This window comes from Erythranthe guttata, chromosome 13 (genome assembly GCF_056151865.1).
Source record: "Erythranthe guttata isolate IM_541 chromosome 13, IM_541, whole genome shotgun sequence".
NCBI classification, from domain to species: domain Eukaryota; kingdom Viridiplantae; phylum Streptophyta; class Magnoliopsida; order Lamiales; family Phrymaceae; genus Erythranthe; species Erythranthe guttata.
In genome coordinates, this window is record NC_142545.1 from 18,297,133 (window position 1) to 18,319,712 (window position 22,580).

Here is a 22,580-nt window from a genome sequence, read left to right on the forward strand (position 1 = left end):
ATGAACATATGATCCGTTAGATAATATATTGAATTCAACTTGAACAGTATGAAAAATTGGAGTAAAATACATTCAAAATTAATATATTACTGGTTCTTGTTTATTTTACCCGCATTCAACCATATACGTGCACTGAGTAAATCTACATTCTCGTATAATAATTTGGAAACTATAAGAAAGACGTAAATCGTACTAAGCTAATCATGTGTAATAAGTCTGACCTAGCAACCGTTAATAATGAGATTCAAACTTGAATCAACGAACACAAGCTCACTTGCTCGAACCGATAAGCTATCCCTTGCGGAACAGAAGACCCGACGGTCAAAGAATTAATTTCATGGAGAGGTTAGCAGTAAATGAAGGGTTTAACTCCTTTAAGATATTGCATTGTATTTTTTTTAAAATTGATTTATTTGGGCGATTGGTGTATGGTGTGGTGTACCTATATCTAAATAATAATAATTTGGTTTGAAAAACAAAATGAAACGTCATATAAAATATAGGGACTAAAATGCAAATCGTTGATATTAGAGGGACTATTCGCATACCCCACCCGGGCCGGGCCACCCAAGTATTTGGGCCAAATTCCAATAGATAAAAGATAGCTTACAAATTACGCAGCGTACTTTTCTAGGTCTGAGGATTCGTTCTTAAAGGCGGGGAAACGTAAAATTCCAATCTGACGACATCGTATCGATCCGTAACAGACTTAAATTCCTGTCCGTCCATCACGCATTAGAACCATCTGAACCGTCAAATCAATCCCCCCACATCACCCTCAATTCCTCGGCTACTCCCAATAAATTAATAAAAAAAAAAAGTTTATTCGAAAAGAAAAATAGATAAAAATAAAATAAAAAAATTCAATATAAAAGTGGTGGTATTTTGTGCGTGTCCCATATCAAACACTCAGTCGAAGAAAATAAGGGCAAAAAAACCGGAGGAGAATCAGACTAATCGGCGGCGGAACAATGTCCGGTGTTGAGGAAGATAAGAAACCCGCCGATGGTGCGGCGCACATCAATCTGAAAGTCAAAGGCCAGGTTTTACTACTACCCCTAATTTTCCCGCCGTCGATTTGTCGAACCGAATTTATTCGTTGTGTTTTGTGTTTAATCGTGTGTTTTTAGGTTTGGGAATTGTTGCTACGTTTAATTTTATTCTGACAGCAATTTATTTTTTTAAAATAAATCGTGTAATTGCTATTGTTTGGGTCGATTTTTGCCACTCTTTTCAGTTGTATGGTGAGATTTTGTTGAAATTGAGTAGAAATGATTTCTTATTGGAGGATTTATGGAATGGTTTTTGGTATATGAAGTTGGACTCAGTGGTTTGGAGTTTCACCGATTTTTTCGTGTTTTTGAAAATTTTACGCTTAACAATATGTTGATATTGCTTAAATGCTTTGTAAATCAGAATTTAGGGTTTATGGGGAATCTCAAGTTCAGTGATCCGTCGAAAACCCCATCCAACTTTTTCAACAGAATAAACCTCAATTAGACAATATTTTGAAAATATTGAAGATCGGAGATATTTTATTTCTTAGTTAATTTAGAAGTCTACAGAACTATTACGATATTATCTGGGCATATGCTTTGCTGAGTCTTGTCGGGTCAGAATTCTGGCTATGAGCGTCTTTTCGACTTTGTCTTAATATCTTTTGTTGGGTTATTACTTGGTACTATGTAGTCTCTGTGACTTGTATAGTGATTTATGGTTTTTAAGGATTTTTGAAGTGGTTTTTAAGGATTTGTGAAGTGGTTTTTAGACCTTCGTCTAATCCGGGATGTTCATGCAACTCGATTGTTTTCTTGTAAAGTTGTACTGATTAATTCAGTAGATTATTATGTGTGTCTATAGCTAACTTGCTGCCTCAATATGTAAAAGTTCACTTCTGTTTGGAAATTCTGAATATCATGAGTTTGTCTGTTTTCTTTTTTTTTTTCTCTTAATTTCATTTTGTTCTAACTTGTATAGTGCAATCTTGTGTTTATATTATGCATGCTATAGTATTTGGAAATAATCAAGCTTCTTGAGAAAGAGCTGCACCATACTTGTGATTTAAAATTTAACAAAACACACTGCTGAAAAGTAATTTTTTGAAATTTTCATTGGAAAGTGTTTATCCGTGGCGTTCTTTATCTTCACTGAAAGCACTGCATCATTGCCATACTAAGTTTTATATACTAAATGCTCCTTTTGATTGGTTTTATTGATAAAGTTTCACGATAACTTTGAGATCTTCTAGTAAGAGATGTATCATTTGGTATATTAATTTTTATTTTCTCGAAGCTGGTTATTCAACTTTAATTGGTGATGGTTTTTGGTAGGATGGGAATGAAGTTTTTTTCAGGATTAAGAGAAGCACACAACTGAAAAAACTTATGAATGCCTATTGTGATCGTCAGTCAGTGGATTTCAATTCCATTGCTTTTCTGTTTGATGGGCGTCGCCTCCGTGGGGAGCAAACCCCCGATGAGGTCATCTCTCTCTCTCTCTCACACACACACACACACACAAAAGAATACTTGTCTTAGCAAAATACGGTGAATTAATTATGGAATTTTGCGTTTTTCAGCTGGAAATGGAGGATGGTGATGAGATAGATGCAATGCTGCACCAGACAGGAGGGTATGCAAGCGCTTAAATGGGAGCATAGAAAGAAAGGGCGGAATTGTAATATAAATTAGTTTTTCTCGAGACTTTGTTTTTTAACACATGAGAGTTCTAGATGTTTATGTCATTAGTTTTATTTGGTTTTAAGAAAACATATTATGGTCTATCGACACCACATCCGCCGCTGAAAATTGAACTTGTTCTCCAGCATGGTGTTATTAAGCTACATTGTTTGCCCTGACTCTTTCGTTTCTGTTTGCAATGAGCCCATTACTTAACCATTCATTCCATTTTGTCAGTTTATTGTTCATTGCTTTTTTCTCTTTGCGCAGTAGATAGACAGAATGCTGTGATGGAAACTTCATGAGTTTCGCAAGAAAATTTATGCCATTCGTGATGCGAATGCAACTGAAGTTGAACTAGTGGCTACATTACAGCGGTGGAGCCAAATATAGGTATACGAGGGCTATGACCCTCGGCTGCTTCTCGATTACATGTTCTATTATATAGATTATTTATTTTGTTCGATATGTGTAGCAGCATTGTTTGCCTGTTATAATTATTTTATCGCATATTGGTCCCCCTAGGGGTGAAAGTTGGAAGAACCGAAGAAGTGGATAGGTAATGACATTTTTGGAAGATTTCGGGTGAAAGTTGGAAGTAGATAGGTAATGACATCTTTGGAAGATTTCCATTTTTATGGGAACTACAAAATCACTTTCAATTCCAAAAATCTTGAAATGTCATTATGATTTCAGAAATTTTGGAATTTTACAAAATCACTTTCAAGCATGTCGGACCTTTGACATAGGCAATTTAAGCAAGTAGTGGTGTAAACTAGTCTAGCCGAACATGTGGCTGTTCAAGTTTGTTTGATTTTTTATTGAGCTTTTAAAATTGTGTTTGAACTTGGTTTGATAAGCAATGTTTTTTTTTTTTTTTACGTATTTTGTCATTTTGTTCTAATTGAACTCAAGGTCAAACCGAGCTTCTTAAGTGTTATCAAACGAAAAAATGTTAAAACGAGCTCTGAACAAATGATCTAGAATTGAGTGTCGAGTAGTTTGGTTCGAATTTCAGCCGTATAAGCAAGCTCCTAAGGGCCCCTCAAAATTTTAGGTAACTTTTACAATTTAAACAAAGTTATAGGACTTACTTAAAAAAGGGAAGAAATGTAAATAAACTATATCCGTGATTTAACCCATTTCAGAATCCCGCCTTTGCCGTACAAGTATACTCAACTCGTCAGTTTCTGCGATTATCGCCGCCAAACTGGTAACATTCAAATCCTAGGGTTTCGCTTTCCCCCCAAAATTCCTGAAAATGCCCATCGCCGGCAAAATCATCCGGCTAGAGCTGGAGAACTTCAAATCCTACGAAGGCCACCAGATCATCGGCCCCTTGTACGATTTCACCGCCATAATCGGGCAACAACGGCGCCGGAAAGTCCAATTTAATGGACGCCATAAGCTTCGTCCTCGGCGTCCGCACCGGCCAGCTACGCGGCACTCAGTTGCGCGAACTCGTTTACGCGTTCGACGACCGTGAGAAGGAGGAGCAGAGTAGTGGACGACGCAGGGCACACGTCATGCTCGTGTACCGGATGCCCGACGGGTCGGAGATTGAGTTCACCCGGTCAATCACCGCCGCCACCGCCGGTGGCGGCAGCGAGTACAGGATCGGCGACCGCATCGTGAATTGGGATGAGTACAGCGCGAAGCTGATGTCACTCAACATCCTTGTCAAAGCTCGGAATTTCCTCGTCTTTCAGGGTGACGTGGAGTCCATTGCTTGTAAGAACCCTAAGGAACTGACAACCCTTGTTGAACAGATCTCCGGCTCCGAAGAGTACAAGTGCCGGTACGAAGAACTCGAAGTGCAGAAAGCTGAAGCCGATGAAAACGCCGTGCTTGCTCACCGGAAAAGGAAAACCATTTCAGCGGACAAAAAGCAAAAGAAATTGCAGAAATAGGAGGCTGAAAATCATCTCAAATTGCAAGAGAAACTTAAATTGTTGAAGCGAGAGCATTTTCTGTGGCAACTGTCGAACATACGGAAAGATATCGAAAAGGCGAACGAAGAAACGGATGCAGAAGGCAATAGCCTGAAAGGAGTTTTGCATGAATTGGATAATTATAAAGGTGAAGCAAGGGAAAAGAATAGAGAAACAAGCTGGATATATGAAAGAGATTGAAAAATGTTGGGGAAGGATCACGGAGAAACAAACTAGGGTCGGGCTCGATAATTACCGATCGGAGCTTGTGAAGTTAAAGGATGAGATTTCTTGTATTATGCCGAAAATGAAAAGTATTGATAAGGAGATGAATAAGAAAAAGTAAGAAAAAGGCCTTATCATCGGATTAAAGAGGAGGCCTGGACTAAAACTGCGATACTAAATGACGAGAAAAATGTTTTAGACAGGCAACAGAAATCCGATATCGAAAAGAAGAAGAATTCGGAAGAAAACGTTCGGCAGTTGGGAAATCGAAAGCTGGAGCTAGAGTTGTAGGAGAAACAAATGCGAGCCAGGCTCGTGCAAAATTCTCGATTCGGTCGGAAAGGATAATGAAGAAATCACAAGAGTGCGTAAGGAACAACTCAAGATGAAAGATAACGTTGCGAGATCTAAGCGCAGATATTATGCGTTGAACGCAGAAATGAATGATTTGGAAAATCGGCTATGCGAATTGAGGGCTTATAAGCGTGAAAACGAGAGAGATTTTAGGTTATCTGAGACGGTTAAAACCCTCAAGCAACTCTTCCTCCATGGTCGAGCTCTATAGGACAAGGCAAGAGAGGTACGGGTTTGCTGTCACTGTTGCTATGGGCAGATTCACGGATGCTGTAGTAGTGGAGGATGAACGTACGGGAAAGGAGTACATTGAGTATTTGATAAAACAACGGCTACGCCGAAATGACATTTATACCCCTACGGTCGGTGCGTGTGAAGCCAGTAGCAGAGAGGTTGCGTACGCTTGGCGGGACTGCGAAACTGGTCTTTGATGTCGTTGAATTCGACCGTGCGTTCGAAAAAGCCGTTGTTTATGCTGTTGGAAATACTTTAGTCTGTGATGAGATTAGTGAAGCCAAGCGTCTTAGCTGGAGCGGGCAGGGGTTCTTGAAAGTTGTGACTATTGATGGTACCTTGTTGACTGGATCTGGTACAATGACTGGCGGCACAAGTGGCGGCGGCGGCGTCAAGAAAGCGGAAGCTTTTGCGAGGCTTAAAAGGAAAAAAGAAGATCTGGAGGTGGAATTGGAAAGGCTTGGCTCGGTAAGGGAAATGCAGCTGAAGCAATCCGAAGCGCAAGGAAAAATTATCAGCCTTGAAGAAAAGATACGTTAATCAGAAGTTGAGAAGAGAAGTATCAATGATAGACTGAATAATTTGGAGGCGAAGAAGCAAAATATTGAAGATGAAATTGACAGAATTGTCGGATTTGAGTTCTTCGCTACTGTGTGAAAGCGAAAGGGATAAGGTGGAAGCAGAATTCAGACAGAAAATAGATTCCTTGACGTCTGAAATAGCGACTAGCGGCACGAATATGAAGGCGGTGGTTCAGTACGAGGCGGTGTTGGAAAAGGAAAGAGAGGCGTGCAGAGAATGTGAAGAAGCTAGATACGAACAGAAGAGAGTGAGCGGCGACTACAACAACGTTTAAGATTACGAGGCATGAGTTGTTTATGGATGCTTTTAACCACGTTTCGAGCAACGTAAATAAAATATACAATGAACTGACAAAGAGCAGTAGTAGTACACATGAAGTAGGTGGAACCGCTCATATGAGCTTGGAAAACCTAGACGAACCGTATTTATACGGGATTAAGTACACCGCAATGCCGCCACATAAGCGATATAGGGATATGCTACAATTATCTGGCGGTGAGAAAACTGTCGCTGCACTTGCATTGATCTTCTCCATTCACAGGTACTCATTCATTTTCTTTTATTTTTGTGGTTATTTTTTTTTAATTCGTCTTGTTAAAATGCGGGTGCGATCGATCGGCATGCAGTTTCAAGCCTTCGCCGTTTTTTATACTGGACGAAGTGGATGCTGCGTTGGAAATCTCAAACGTCGCAAAAGTTGCTAGGTTTATCAAATCGAAACCGCAAACGGATGTTGGATCGGGAACCGGATTTCAGAGCATTGTGATATCGTTGAAGCATAATTTCTACGATAAAGCTCAAGCTTTGATCGGCGTTTATCGGGATTCCGATAGAGGGTGAAGGAAATCTATCTTCTGTTGCCCTTGTTTCATTTCTTCAGTTACAAGTTTCTACTAGTTGAAATTGACCAGTTTATGTTGTTCCAGGTGCTCCAGGACGTTGACCTTTGACTTGTGAAACTACCCCGAGTCATGACAAAAAAGTCAATGACATATGCTTCTTTTATCTCCCTCTCTCTCTACATATATTATTACACGTTAGTATTATTAAGTGGTTCAAAAATGGTTTTTTTACAGAATGAAACTAACTCTCTATGTTATTATTTTTTGGGTAAATTACAAACACCCCCCTGAGGTATGGTCAAATTACAAAAACCCCCCTCTTGTTTGGATAATTACATCTACCCCCCTCAACTATGATTTTTTCTTACCTTTATGGTGCCAAATTCAACATAGTCATCTAGATTCCGTGAAATGTGCTCTAGTTTGTACTCTTTGTGTAAAAAATATAGTTTTCGATGCACCACAAACTGATATATACAAGCTAAAAATCACATATTATGGTCATCTTGCTTCATAATGTAGAGTTTGAATGGGATAAAACGGTTACAAAAGTGATAATATTCCATACAATCTCGAAGATTCCATTAAATTTTGATGAGTTGAGGGGTGGTTGTAATTATCCAAACAAGAGGGGTGTTTTTGTAATTTGGTCATACCTCAGGGGGGTGTTTGTAATTTACCCTTAATTTTTTTTTTTCTTTTTTGGGTAATATATAATATATAAACATGGCAGCTTAAAAAAGAAAGGGCCGAAGAATCTGGGCAGGGCCAAGACCCGGGAAATCGTATCTGGTAATCAGCGGTTGAGAATTGGCGGTGACATTTCAAATTGGCCCACGCCATTTAGGTATTGCCCTAGCTACTTCTATTACCCTGTTTCATCTCTCTCCTTTGTTGTCTGTCGGTGGCAATACCAAAAAAATTAAAACACTTTTGCCAAAATTAGATTAGGAAAATCGAATTCACGTTTGAAGTCAAAACGATATTAATAAATAAATTTGAAACGACATTTAACATTTCAGATATATAAATGACATCTTGAGTATGTTTTATGCATAGCATATATTGATGAAATGCATACGGGACAGAGTTCCAAATACTTTTAAACGTAATACTACACGAACGGTTATTTCTATGCTACACCCAACGAATTTTCTTACCATTGATTTACGTACACGAATGTGGGTGTGTGTGTATATGAATGGTAAAAATCTAGTCATTGTATTTTATCAGATGTAGCATAGTATAAACCTGACACGAACATCTACATACTCCATACGGTCAGTTGCACACAAGAAAAAGGTGCATTAATTCGATTCTACAGCTAGTAAATGCTTTTTATTTTTTTCTTTCTCTGAAAAATATAAAATAATGTTGTAGAGTTTGAGTATTAAAATTTATGGAATAAACACAATAGCCCATTCATAAGGTAAGAATCAGAATTTTCCTTTACTGGGCACAAGTGTTAAATTTCACTTTACGCACATGAAACAAAACATTCACAAGTAAATATATATTATATATATAATATAGTTATAAAATTAACATTGACTACTAGTCTGTGTCGGTCAATGCAAGAATCAATTAATTAAACCACCACCCCAACTCCATACAATTCTGACCCTCATTAAGTAACCAAAACACGATTTACTCAACTAATTCAGCCAAAAAAAATGTAAAATTATTAAATTATTATTAATGATCTCATGCAAGAATCCCCCAATGTCACGTGCCTTTCGTACTATATAAAGAGGGCCACTATCAAAGCAGAGAGAGAGAGAGAGAGAGAGAGAGAGAGAGAGAGAGAACATGAGAATTGGTTCAATGGCGGAGAAACGGAGTTTCAAATGCAAACCTTTTACAGTTTCGAATTTCGTCGTTTTGGTTCTTTCCCTCTTTCCGAAGATATCCTCATCTCAATCCTATAATTACGGAGATGCCCTCTCGAAGAGCCTCCTCTACTTCGAAGCCCAGCGCTCCGGCCGCCTCCCTTACAACCAGAGAGTCGGGTGGCGCCACCACTCCGGCCTCACCGACGGCCTCGACCAAGGGGTACTACAGTCATTCCCACCTAATAAAATCACCTTCTCGCAATCAATGCATTTATTTTTTGTACACGTGTTTATTGATTTTGGAATATTTTTTTTAATTAATATATATAAATATTTATGTAGGTTGATTTGGTGGGAGGATATTACGACGCCGGAGACAATGTGAAGTTCGGTTTGCCGATGGCTTTCACAATGACGATGCTGTCGTGGGGCGTCATTCAATTCCGGGATCAAATCGCCGACGGCGGCGAACTCCGGCATGCTCTTGAAGCTATCAAATGGGGGACTGATTATTTCATCAAAGCTCACACTCATCCTAATGTTCTGTGGGCCCAGGTCTTTTTTCTTTATTTTTTTAATTTTTTTTAATAAATATTAATATTTAATCCCCCAATCACGCCGGAGAATTATTTGAACGTGCTATTTTTTGAACAAAAGTAGCAGCAGTAAAAATGCCCCTGATTTATGCGGTGGGGTCCGGAATTTCGAAAATCTTGTTTTTCCGGTGTCGGTTTGAAAAAGCAAAATTTAAGAGGCGCATTCAAGAAATTAAATATTATTTTATTATTTTAATCAGGTGGGTGACGGAGATACCGATCACCTGTGCTGGCAGCGGCCGGAGGACATGACGACGTCGCGGCGAGCATACAAGTTGGATGAGGAGAATCCCGGATCGGAGGTGGCGGCGGAGACGGCGGCTGCCATGGCTGCGGCGGCGATTGTGTTTAGGACAACAAACCCACATTACTCACACCTTCTCTTGGAGCACGCGCAGCAGGTATGTTAGTTAATGCGGTTGTTATACAGCCGTGTCTGGGTTTTATTTTTATTAATAATAAATTATTTATTGGATTATTATTATTAAAATGGCTTTGACGTAATCTTGCTTAACTAAACTGATTTAAAATACAAACTAGGATTAGGAGAAATGGAGAGAGAATGTTTCAAAAATAGAGACAAAGCTCTTCCTTAAACAAAACAATTAGTTTTAAGTAATTATGTGCTAATTATGTGTGTATACTTACTACCTGATAATATCTAGATTAAAGAAAATCAAATTTAAACTATTGCAGTTGATTTATGTATTTTAAAAGCTATCAAAATATAGGTCATGCTTTTTAATTATTAGCACATGATGACAAGTATAGCTATAAATAAAAAATGATCGCTCAGAGTAATTAATGAAAACCGATGCCTAGGCCACAATATCTACTAGGTAGTGTGGTTTATTTGATTTGACGTCGAATCCACTAAAATACACCAGGTGATTATTAACCGTTGATCTATTAATTGTACATATATGTTTGTTATTTGCAGTTGTTTGAGTTTGGTGACAAGTATAGAGGTAAATATGATGAGACGATAGAAGGGGCAAAAGGGTATTACACATCGGTGAGTGGCTACAAGGATGAGTTGTTATGGGCAGCATTGTGGTTATATAAAGCCACCGACAATTCAACATATTTGAATTATGCAATTCAAAATGCCAATGCTTTTGGTGGGATCACTTGGGCCATTTCTGAATTCAGCTGGGATGTTAAATTTGCTGGTCTTCAACTCATGGCCTCTTTGGTAATTATTTTTCATTTTTATTTTATTTTATTAATTCTAAGATTAATAATTGGGAAAATAAGATTAAAAAAAAATGAAAAATAATACCCATCATGCTTCTTATTGATTATTAGTTTAGTTGGCATTCACTTCAATGGGACAAATTGGGTGACCCTCCACACTCAATTGAATCTTGACCTTCTTCCACTAATCAATCACCAACTCATTAATACCAAATCATTTATAAAAATAAAAGGAAAAAAAAAACTTTTCTTTCCCTTCTTGCCCTTTTGCTCTTAGGTAATGGTGAAACCAACATAAAACATAAAGGTCGTGTGATCCTCTTAAAATCTTTTAAATGTATGCTTAGTTGATGCAATGATAAAATTTTGTCTCCGCCACTTCCTATAACAGGAGGCTCATAAATAATATATGTTACACTCAGTGAATTGTACACATAACAATGATGTGAATACATGATCATGACACACTCGATCTTACGAGAAATATATGGATTGAAGATTTATGGATTTCATTGTAGTGTAATTAGTGGAAGTTTGAATCAAGAAAAAAAGCGGCAAAAGGGTCTTGTCCTAATGGAATGATCACTAAGCCTTGTCCCTTAAATGGAATACACACATTAATCTAGTTTTGTTTTTTTTTCTTGCCAATGAATAATTATTTTAATGGACAATTATTTATATTTTTCTTAATTTAATTTTTCAACTTTTTTTTTTTTTTTTGTATTGTTTCAGTTGCCAATGGAAGGTAAAAACGAACAACAAAGGCAAATCCTCCAACAGTACAGGTCCAAGGCAGAACACTACCTCTGCGCTTGTCTGAACAAGAACAACTCCACTAACGTGCAACGCACCCCGGGTGGCTTACTGTACACCCGCCAATGGAACAACATGCAGTACGTATCCACCGCAGTTTTCTCACTCACGGTCTACTCCGACCACCTCCAATCCACCAATCAAATGCTCAACTGCCACAAGGATTCAGTGGGCCCCACCGAGATCCTCTCGTTCGTCAGATCACAGGTGGACTACATTCTGGGCTCCAATCCTGTGGGAGTGAGCTACATGGTTGGATACGGAGCAGCCTATCCCAAGAAAGTCCACCATAGAGGCGCTTCAATGGACCCATACAGAGATAGCAAGGTTTTTGTAGGGTGCAAGCAGGGGTATGATAGTTGGTACGGTCGCCAGGATCCGAACCCGAATGTACTCGTTGGAGCCCTAGTCGGTGGGCCCGATAGTAAAGATGGTTTTACTGATAGAAGGGGTAACTTCGTGCAGACTGAGGCTTGCACGTATAATACTGCCCCACTGGTTGGTGTTTTTGCCAAATTTAATGCACTAGAGAAGAGTAATTCCAGTTCACTAGTTTCTTCCATATAAAATAAAATAATTACGAAAAAGAAAAATGTATAGAAATTCGGGAGTTTCTTTCTTTCTTTTTTTTTTTTTTTTGGGTACAGCCAAAAGGCAAATGTATTTCTACAAGAAAAATATTACCGTGAAGAAATTACAAATACGAAAGAGAAAAGAAAAAAAAAACATTTTTGTTTTTCGTTTCTGGTGTATCTGAAATGCAATAACATGGGCATGGAGATTGCAGCATTGCACACAAGGAAAAATGTATCAAATAATAGGTATAGTTTTTATATATATTCGAAATTATTTCGTGACAATTTACGAGGAGAGCAACAGGCGAAAACCAGGTCTTTAATATCCATCATAAGCTGGAATAATAATCTAGTATATCTTCCTTGGCTACTTGTTTTATTTTTATTTTTTTAAATATTATGATTCCCTATTTATTTTGGTGAATTTTCTCCAAAGTCCAACCAACCGAAGCATTTATGACATACTACTATCTTGAATACCGAAATGAAGCCCAAACTAACAGTCGTTGTTCACCGACAGATAAAAACTACTAACGAAGTTGCAGACAACTACACATGGGTTGGGGGCATCATTCATTGTTCTATCACTTATGAGGTGAAGATTACTAGACATGCCTAACAAAGAATAATTGATAAGAGTAGGGTTCGTGAAAATCGGGCGAAAACATACACCGAATATTCAGGATTTTTGCCCCTAAGTACGTGTTAAATCGTAATTGGAACTTCATCGATCAATGTTTAACTTTCGTATGAGTTCCAAATTCGATGTCTCTTTCGGCATGTGGTACATATGAAATAAATACACACAACTAGTGAACCGTGTAACTAAGAACCAACACTGATTATGCACAACTTCAAACTTAAATTTTTTAACCATCTCTACTAAATTTTGAGTTTATCGAAATAATCGAATCATATTAAAAATCAATTAAATTGTATTAAAATGTACTTTAAAACTAAGCTAACCGTTCATGAATTTCAGCAATTGCGAGGAAGAATCAGTCGCCGGAGCAGAATGATGATTCGGCGGTGGAGATTGGTGGTTAGCATCTTTCCGCTTCCGTGGTTTGTGCATTTCCTCTGTCTCGATCACAACCAACTTTTTCGCCTAAATTCGCCCAATTTTATTTTTTTTAATTTTCTGTAAGATAATTAGAAATCAATTTTCCACCAATCAAAATGTTGCAAACAGTAAAAAAAAAAATATGTAGGAACCTGCTGAATATGACGTGGCGCAATGCCTCTAACGTGCGCCGGTGGATCCGCCGGGCAGCAGACTGGAAATTTCTATTTTGATCCTCTTTGCCCTAGCAAATGAATTTGCTCAGTAAATTATTGCGCGAAACTAAGATCGGAAACAAGAGGAGAGTTGCTGATTGAGTGAAGAAATGAACGGAATAAAACAGAAGGCTGCCGGAGAAGAAGGAAGCCTAATTGACGGTGGGCGACGGAGATATCAACGGTGACGTGACGTCATCTTTGTGATCGTAATTGGGCCAAAAAAACTCAGATTTTCGTGAGGCTGTTTGCTATTGGACAGAGATTCACCGAATTTGGGCCAAGTCCCATGAAAACGGGTTGGGCCGGGTCAAAGATAAAAGAATATGTATATGTACACTTTTCTCCGAGTATCATTTATAACATTTACTTTCAGCCGACTCATCAAGTTTACCCGTAGGCTCGACTCATTTACGACCCCTGTATAATTGTGACATAAATTATACATTATGGGTGCAAAGTGTATTTAATGCTTTTTATAAAAGAACATAATGAGATCAATTAATGGTTGTTTATTGTCTTTCCCATTTCTTTAATCTAAAATCATATAATCGATGGAGGAATATTCACGTGAGAATCATTTGGATTCTCCCTAGTCACATGGTGGTGGTCCAACTCGGACAATGCCCTCAATTATTTCAAAATGAAACCAAAATGTTTAATAGTAACCATTCATTATTAAATTTTATCACTTTAGCAATTCGCTATCACAAAAAAGTATTGACGTTTTTTCTGCAATGGACTCAATTTATCTCTATCATGTCATATAACTTCTCAATCAATTTTTTTTTTTTTACGTTTGTGTTACTAATAACTCAATCATATGATTAAATTTTGCGTTTCTTGATCTTGTAACTGCTCCTATATTTTACGAAGCACCAATTTATGATTTATTTAATATTTATATTATAAATTTTTTATAATGATTTAACTGCATTTGTGATTTATTTAATATTCGAATACATTAATTTATAAAGACGTTAAATTTTAATAAGTTGTTCGCTAAATACAAGATTGTAATCTATAAATACCAACAAAATAAAAATAAATAAATAACAATAATAATAATAATCTGAAAAAAAAAAAAAAAAAAAAAAAAAAAAAAACTAGAATGAATCTCAAGATAAAAGACCAATCTTATAAAACAAAACACACATTAAATAAAAAAACATCCATAATACACAAAGTTTTACATAAAATCCATAAAACCACACTTATAGTACACAAGTTAAAACACATAATCCAACAAACAGAGCAAAACACAGTTTGCATTATTATTCATCCAAATTAAAAAAAAAAACAAGAGAGAGAGAGAGAGAAAACCATTACTTCATCTCTACACATGCACCATTGCAGGTCCACCAGAGCCTTTCAGTGCATCTCCATCTTCACAAGCTTCACCCAAATCTTCAGACGACGCCGTCGTCGCCACCTCAGCTACAACCTTATTCTCCTCGACATTGTTGCAGCAGCTAACGGCTTCAAATATAAGCTCCTTCACTTCATTCAGCCTCTCCTCAGACAGCGACACCTCAGCCAACAGCCTCCACGCGTTTTCCTCGGACGCCCCATCGTAATCCTCCTTCCTCTTCAGCACCATATGCCCACTAATCTCCCACACCGCCGGATTCACCTGCGTATCGAGCAGCTCCGCGCTCACTTCCCCGAGCGCCTGCTTCTCCGCATAGCACTGCGGGAAGAGGAAGACTCGTTTCCCGGAATCGGCGATGAGTACGTTGTGAGGGATGTTGTTCTCTTGCAGGCAGATGCACGATTCAGACACCGCGTTGGATAAGTCCTCGATATTGTCGCCGTGCTCGAAAACGAGGCCCCTGACGGGGTAGTTGAGGATGTAAGAGATTTCGACCCCATTACTTGTGGTGGTTATCTTTTTGGAAGGAGCCCTTTCTATCGGGAAAGGCGTAGCTAAGTAATAGGCTTGGAAGTGAAGGTGGTTGATGGTTGCAAATGCACCCAAGCTATTGTAGCCCAATCGGAAGTAAGGGTTACCCGCTTCGACTGCCATGTGGAGAGCAAGTAAGAAGCTCTCGCGGTCGATCCTCTGTGGCAAGCACTCGAAAATTCGAGGGATTAGCAGAACGTGTCCGTATTCAATCGGACTAACCTGTTAAATCATCAAGGGCGATAATGATTTAAATTACTAAAACAAAAAAAAAAGGATTCTTGATAAGAAGAAAACCGGAAACGTACGTTAATGGCGACGACGCTAGGTGAATTCTCGAGATCGATGGGTGCGTTTGGAAAGAATTGAACATGGTTGTTCTCACTGGGCTCGAATTGAAAGAGAACCTCTTCTTGGCCAACTTTTGTGAAGTTGAACTTGGTTTCGTCGAAGGGCTGCAAGACCTTATCCACACGAAACTCGGTAGGCCTCTTCTTGAGGTGGCGGCCCTCGTTCAGCTGTGCAATAAATCCATACTTGCCAGGTATCACCTATGTAAATATTATTATTATTAACAAGCAGTTCGCATATATGCATAAACGCCACTGGATAATTAATTCGGTACGACTTTCGTTACAGATTAGATAATACGAAGAAAAAGGCGAACCAGAGACAAACCTTGGTTTCGCAAGCAGTGACATCATAGCGGAAAAGTCCTCTCTGCACACGATCCTCCCACTAACATCCAGAATAACCCCAATTTCAGACAACTATTTCACTAAGAGAATAATTTACAAAAAATAAATAACATTAAATTTTTACCTCCCCAAGAAGAAGGGCGTCCAAGAACTCAACAGGAGGCTCTTTGTTCACAGAATCAAATGAACCCTTTTCACAAACAATCTTGTTCGCCTTCTTAAAAGCATACAGTGGCAGCTTTGACCCTAATTTAATCAAGATCGGGGTAAAGTTTGATTCTTTTTACAGCAAAAAAAAAATTAAAAAAATGGAGTGAATAAATTACCTGGAAGGCAGCAGCTCCGGAGGCAATTGCGGCCGCAGCCGGCGCCGCCTTCCTCCGCGTCCTCCTTTTGGTAGTTGGAAACAACAGTAGGAACCCTCTTAATCTTTAGCATCATCTTTCTTACAGAATATACTCCTTAATTCTAGTTAAAAAGCAGACAGATTCGAAAAGCAAAAGCAGACAGATTCTTAATCGAGCAGCAGAACAGAATATAAGCCTACGATAGTTTATATATATATAAGAAAATATATATCTACAGAGGGGGGGGAGGGGAGCTAGCAGACGGAGTGACCGCCGCCGGCGAGGAAGAGGAGGTCGGAGGGGCTGCCGCCTTCGGAGGGGAGAGCGCCGCGTCCGCCGTGCGGCGAAGGGTTGCTCTCGCTCACACAACCCTTTCGTCGTACAGAGCGGACATGTAGTATAGGCCGATTTACGCTTGATATAGCCGTGATTGTCGACAACTTTTTTTCCGGGTTTTACCCCCCTTTTCAATTACAAAGCTAAAGAACAACCCCCACTAGATTCTACTTAAAATCCAGGGTTTCTGCTGATCGAGATTTCGGAATTTATCCGAATTGTGAAGACGAAGGGAAGAGGGTTTCTCGAAATTGTGGAAAAGACGCTCGTCAAATTAAAAGCTAGCTCTCTCTCTCTCTCTCTCTCTATGTTAACAATGGTGGTTTGGTGGGTGAGGTGGATATATATAGAGAGAGAAAGTGTGTGTATTTTGACAGAGAGGATGGAGTGAACGTGGTTGTGGTTGAACCTGACCCTAATGTGCTCTAATTGGTTCGTTTATGCAACTAGACTCTATTCGGGTTACGGGTTATTTAGGTGGATCGGGTTCAATAATATTTTTAAAATTTTAAATAATATTTTTTTTTTGTTAAATTGCACTTAAACCCCTGTGCTTTTGCAGATGATCTCATTGTGCTCATAATATCAGCACATAACTCCCATTGTGGTTTATGGGGATAGCATCTATTAGTTTTTTCCTTAAATTTAATCTCGTATGTCAAACTTCAAGGGGGTCATCTGCAAAAATAAAAGCACAAGGGAGTTATCTGGAAAAAAAAAATACTTTGACGCTTGACACGTGTTGTTAAGTTTGATAAGAAAAAAACTAACGAAAACCTCATCATTAACCACAAAGGGGGTTGTATGCTGATATTACAATGACAAGATGTCATGTGCATTAGCTTGTAACTATATGGGGTTAAGTGCAATTTAATTTTTATTTTTTTTAATCAAACATCCACCAAACGAGATGGGCCCTCAAGGCCTCAACTTGTTTACAGGTACAAATTAAATTAAAGAAGAAAAAAAAAATTCATAAATGTGTTGGCTTAAAAAAAACAAGATTCCCTTCCTTTGGTGGCCCAAACATAAAACGAGGCTTTTTACATATATATATAATCAAATTATAGTACTTATTACTATTTCCTACCAGATATTTCTTATTTAGATATATACAATATGAATATATATTAATAGAGATAATTTCGTTATTATTTCATTTACATATCGAATTTTGAAGGTTTTAGTAAATTATTTCAAAATCCGTGGAATCTCCAACCTATCTCCAATAAATATCAATTTAATCATCTATTTAATATTTTCTCCAAAAAAAAAACAAATCTCTATTTAAATATCCTTTAGAAAACGAGGTTATGAAATTCAAAGCATTAAAAATTGAGTGCAGGAAATAAAGGCTAGTTGGAGTATTTCTTCACCAAACTTGTTTATTAAAGATTCCATCAAGACGTAGTACTGTAGTAGATACAGAAGAATCCAATCCTGCAATTATAAGATAATTAATTACAATTTAATTACAATATTGTGCCTTCTCGCACCTAGCTAGCTACAATCGTGCCATTTTTTCTTTTTTATTTTAATTAGATTTCGGTTAGAAACAAAAATATAACTTTATTTCTAAATTCATACAAAGTTTCTCCAATTAATTGTCAATTGTAAGTGTTCATATTATAGAGATCCACATGTAAACTCTACGTTCTGCATTATAGTAACAAATATTTCATTTTAATTTGTTTTCTAAATAGTTTTCTCTTTTCATATTTGCACAAGTATTAAGAAACACAATAAAATTAAAACAGGATAAACCATAGATCTTTCCCATATTAAACCGATGTGGGACATTGTTTGCACCTCAACAGGTTTAAACAAAGTCGACATTGGTACAAATTACGCATGAGTCTATTTTATGTAAAAATTGTGGTAGCTAGCTAGTTGACCTGGACAATTGTAAAGGCACGTGTGAGATTAATTTTTCATGTAATTTTATTTTTATTTTTCTAATATATTGTTTTAGTGGTGTTGGTGTTGAATAAGTGGCCAATTTTTGTACCTTAATTTTTTTAGGGAGGAAAAGGGAAGATGAACTTAACTCGAATAGTGGTTATATTCCAATATACCTGTTGGTATTTATTAATCTGAATATCATTGTCAATGATACATAAAATTAATAGTTACTTGGCTAAAATAATATTATTAATTACTTCTCTTATGAGCAGCCACCGTACCCGAAATTCATATTATATTTCTTTAATTTGTTTTGTTGTATATTAATAATCACTAACTGCACTTTAAACAATTGCATAAACAAAATAAGTTTATAATCATTTTTCGTGTGACGAATTAAAGCTCGAGGACCAACCGAGATTCGATTATTTTTTATGTTAATTATTTGCATCGATGATATTATTATATGCCTAACTTTTAAGTTAGTAAAATATTTCCATCCCATTAAGTTCGAGTTAGGTAGGGGCATAATGGGAAATTTATATTTAAGCTCAGATGGATGGTGCTGGTTCTGGTTTTTACATTTATTCCACAGGTTGAATCCGGGATATCATACTAGCTAGTTTTTCTGTTTCTTCCTTTTTAATAATAATAATAATAATAATAATAATAATATTGTTTATACTTTCTTTTTCGGGTAAGGAACCAAATAAATATTGTTTATAACTAAATATTGTTTACAACACTAAATTAACAAGAATCAGTTATCAATCAACTACTAGAAAATAGACAAATGCCAACATAATGACATATTCGTTGCTTTCATGTTTTTATTTTTTCGGGATTTTTCGTTTAAATATAATTGAAGGGTTTCAAATAAGCTTTAGATATTAGTCACGTGCAACAAGTTCGATTTGAAAAATGTTGACAAGAGATATCGAACTCGAATTATTAGACATTGCCCTCCCGTTACTTCGCCAACTAACCTCATTTCCAGGCAACTTTTTGAATTTATTTTAAGATTAGCAATCACTAGAACTGCAAAATCCACTTTTTACCAATAGAGATAAAAAAGAAATAAGTAAAAAGAAAAATTCGGAGATTGATAGTCATATTTATATATAATTTTTGTCAACGTCGAATTATTAATTATAGTTTATATTGGGTTTAGCCATCCAATAATAATATATTTAATAAAGTAGTTATGGTAATGTAGGATAGCAGCCATTGCCACGTCTTAATATATTCTAGGTCACAAATAATCTGAGTTTGATAATCATATTTTAAAACAATGAATGTTTATGAAAACTCTTCGCTATCTAATCGACGTGAGATTTGTCGAATTACTTCCAAACGAACTTTACGATATTTGGTCCGGTCGACAAAATATCGTAACAACATGTACAATAACGTACAGATTATCGTTTATTGTTTATTGTTATAGAGTAATAGTACTTTCTAGAAGATTGGGAAAATATGAAATACAACCCTAATTATGTTTTTTTAATCAAATGGTTGAAGAATCATAAATGTTACTATGTTTTAAATTAAATGCTGCATTTCAAAGTTAATATTTGCAACCAAAGACCCACAAGACAACAAAAACTACATATTTGTCCTTTTATTTTATTTAACCTAATTTTGCTTGACAAAATTATCACGAAAACCTCAAACAAAACCTAATCTTCTCGAAAGACTATAATCTTGTTTCCTTATCAGCGTACAGCACCCACGAGCCAATAAGATACAGACAGCTGTCTCCTTGTCTTAGCTTGTCCAATTATATACACGATTCCCAGTTCTTTGGGGGACCTCTAATTTTGCTCAACCCTAATAAGTAATAACCATCCTCATTTATGCTTGATTATTTTTATTTTAAGTTAATATTTTTTAAAAAAAATTGTGATATAAATTTTCAAATTTAATTGAAAAGTAAATAACCTCAAGTTTTTTATTTAATTTTATTTACACATTAGTCACTATTGTTTGAATAATTAATTAATTCACAGACGTAAGATTCCAAGGATTATGGGCCAAGAGTTTTCACGTGAATGAACATGTCTCGTGTTTGTTATGGGTGGTGTGGGACCACGTGCAATGGAAATTATGGATCAAATAGTTGCATTTCATATATAGTGGATAGGATTAAAAAAAATTGATAGTTCATCAATTTTAAAGATTAGGGTACAAAATTCAAAATGGACCATCGAATATTACTTGTTTGATGTTAGATAGATTAATAGTAGTTATATACAAGCTATTCGATGATTCCATTGAAGTTGCTCTTACAGTTAGCAATCAACAATCGTGATTTTACTCTTTATATTATAATTATCACTTACTTACGAGTTTAATCTTCTTAACATACACTCTAGATTAATCAAATGTATATGTTATATCGTGACTCGTATCGACATACACAAGTAATTTTTGGTAAATTATGGATGTTTTAATTTTTTGCAACAGTTCATAGTGTCTACTTAATCTTGATTGTTTTGTGGTTTAATTCACAACAATATATACATACATATATACACACATGGATGTGTAGAATAAGATTCAATGCAAACGAATAAATGTAGTTATGGATGTAAATTGTAATGTACCCAAGTTCAATTTTTTAAAGGTCAAAGTGGCCCAATCTAATGGACTTTAAATAATTTACAAGTGTACTATTGTGTAAGCCCATGCATCTAAATTTTGGCCCAACATGTAATTAAAAAGCATCTAACTTTTTGGTAATTTAGTGGCCGAATTATGAGATTCCATTAGCAAAGAAACAAAATAAGTGGTCATCGAATCTTGGTGTATCGAATATTATTATTAGGTGCGCAAGTGTGCAACTATATAGACATCAATTTGTATTAGTTATTAATAAGTTGTATTAAATAATTGAAAATTTAATTTTTTCTTAAGTAAACTAAAAATTTCATTAATGTAAAATATTTCACTCACAAACATATTATATTTTTGTGTATTTTTCGTAGAGCCCACTTGTATAAGACCAGGCAATAAATGAAACATAAGTGGGAAATAATTGAGATAAGACATCATTCAAAATCACTTGAGAACTTGTAATTTATTCCATACTATGTCATGTAAATTAAATATAGAAAATATCTTCATTAACAATTTAACATTATTATGTGTATCATCAAATAATAATATAAATGCATGATCATCCAAATTCAAAAGTAGGATTATAGTATTACATATAGATGTCCCAGCTGACCTAATTACTTCCACTCTACATCTTTTTAACTAATATTAACAAAGAACTAATAATCATCATTCATCACACTTCGGAATTAGTTATCGATTTGAGTCGACACATTTACTTCAATGAGTCAACTCAGTCGAGTGGTCGTCGTGGGCATGCAGTGGCGGATCTGGTGTAATCCAAGGGTTAATATATAAAATGAAATTAAATTACATTTGACAATTGGGATGAAAATTAAATGGAAATGTTAATAAAATGCATGTTTGAGGGAGTTTGCACTTTGCACATGCATGAATTTAATGGATATATATATATATATATATATATATATATATATATATACTTACATATTTTATATTTGCATGATAATGTACGGATGGGATCGTCCTAGAGTTGCGGATCGGATCCAGTAATAAATAATATAATGTCAAACTTCTTGTGCACGTTCAATCCAGTTCCATGCACAAATATAATTACCACTAAATATTTATTCACCAGTTTTATTGCTGCTGTTAATGTTACACTATCTTAAAATTAATAAACAGAAAAAAAAAATTTATGAACCGGAAAAAGGAAAATAAAAATAAATACGAGATTTGTTCTTTTTTCTTTGATAAGCAAAATAAATACGAGATTATTTAGTCATTGCCGTCGGTCACGTATAATACTTGCAGACTATTGTACGAAAATGAAAACATATACTTTATATGTGTTACGTGTTACTCCTTTTGTAAAATACAAATTTGTAATTATTTTCACATTTTTCAATTATAATAATTGGAACAATGTGAAGGGAAATTCCATATATGCAAACAAAAACGTCAATATCTTAATGCAACTTGCTCACGCTTTTAGTAAATAGCAATCTTCCCTTTTTCTTTTTCTTCTTTTTCTTATTTTTTATTATTAATTTTTTTTTAATTTTTTGATGATTGAATACTCTATTACTTAAAGCGTGTTATTTATACTATGACTAATTCCATTCCTCATTTAAATAAATAAAAGTAATATGCACTAAGTCTATAATGACCAGACAC

The 22,580-nt window shown here is 36.1% G+C and overlaps 3 protein-coding genes and 1 pseudogene across 4 annotated transcripts; 3 read left to right on the plus strand and 1 right to left on the minus strand.

Annotated features, from left to right (window-relative positions):
- Nucleotides 1-686: 686 nt before the first annotated feature.
- On the plus strand, nucleotides 687-2,901 carry LOC105968956 (small ubiquitin-related modifier 1). The gene is made up of 3 exons (XM_012993669.2): nucleotides 687-1,043; nucleotides 2,331-2,480; nucleotides 2,579-2,901. The coding sequence occupies exons 1-3, from the start codon at nucleotides 972-974 to the stop codon at nucleotides 2,645-2,647; spliced, it is 291 nt and encodes a 96-aa protein (XP_012849123.1). The 5' UTR covers nucleotides 687-971; the 3' UTR covers nucleotides 2,648-2,901.
- Nucleotides 2,902-3,715: 814 nt separating this feature from the next.
- On the plus strand, nucleotides 3,716-7,126 carry LOC105968849 (structural maintenance of chromosomes protein 1-like; annotated as a pseudogene). The gene is made up of 4 exons (XR_016029027.1): nucleotides 3,716-5,465; nucleotides 5,515-6,545; nucleotides 6,631-6,840; nucleotides 6,931-7,126. The product of XR_016029027.1 is annotated as a structural maintenance of chromosomes protein 1-like (transcript).
- Nucleotides 7,127-8,474: 1,348 nt separating this feature from the next.
- LOC105968848 (endoglucanase 11) lies at nucleotides 8,475-12,023 on the plus strand. Its single transcript, XM_012993525.2, has 5 exons — nucleotides 8,475-8,898; nucleotides 9,021-9,233; nucleotides 9,475-9,675; nucleotides 10,215-10,469; nucleotides 11,204-12,023. The coding sequence occupies exons 1-5, from the start codon at nucleotides 8,656-8,658 to the stop codon at nucleotides 11,849-11,851; spliced, it is 1,560 nt and encodes a 519-aa protein (XP_012848979.2). The 5' UTR covers nucleotides 8,475-8,655; the 3' UTR covers nucleotides 11,852-12,023.
- A 2,232-nt stretch (nucleotides 12,024-14,255) lies between these two features.
- LOC105968782 (GDP-L-galactose phosphorylase 2) lies at nucleotides 14,256-16,833 on the minus strand. Its single transcript, XM_012993448.2, has 5 exons — nucleotides 16,065-16,833; nucleotides 15,863-15,984; nucleotides 15,719-15,778; nucleotides 15,349-15,591; nucleotides 14,256-15,262 (listed from the first exon to the last, which is right to left on the minus strand). Exons 1-5 carry the CDS (start codon nucleotides 16,177-16,179, stop codon nucleotides 14,474-14,476), a joined length of 1,329 nt encoding a protein of 442 aa, XP_012848902.2. The 5' UTR covers nucleotides 16,180-16,833; the 3' UTR covers nucleotides 14,256-14,473.
- Nucleotides 16,834-22,580: the final 5,747 nt, after the last annotated feature.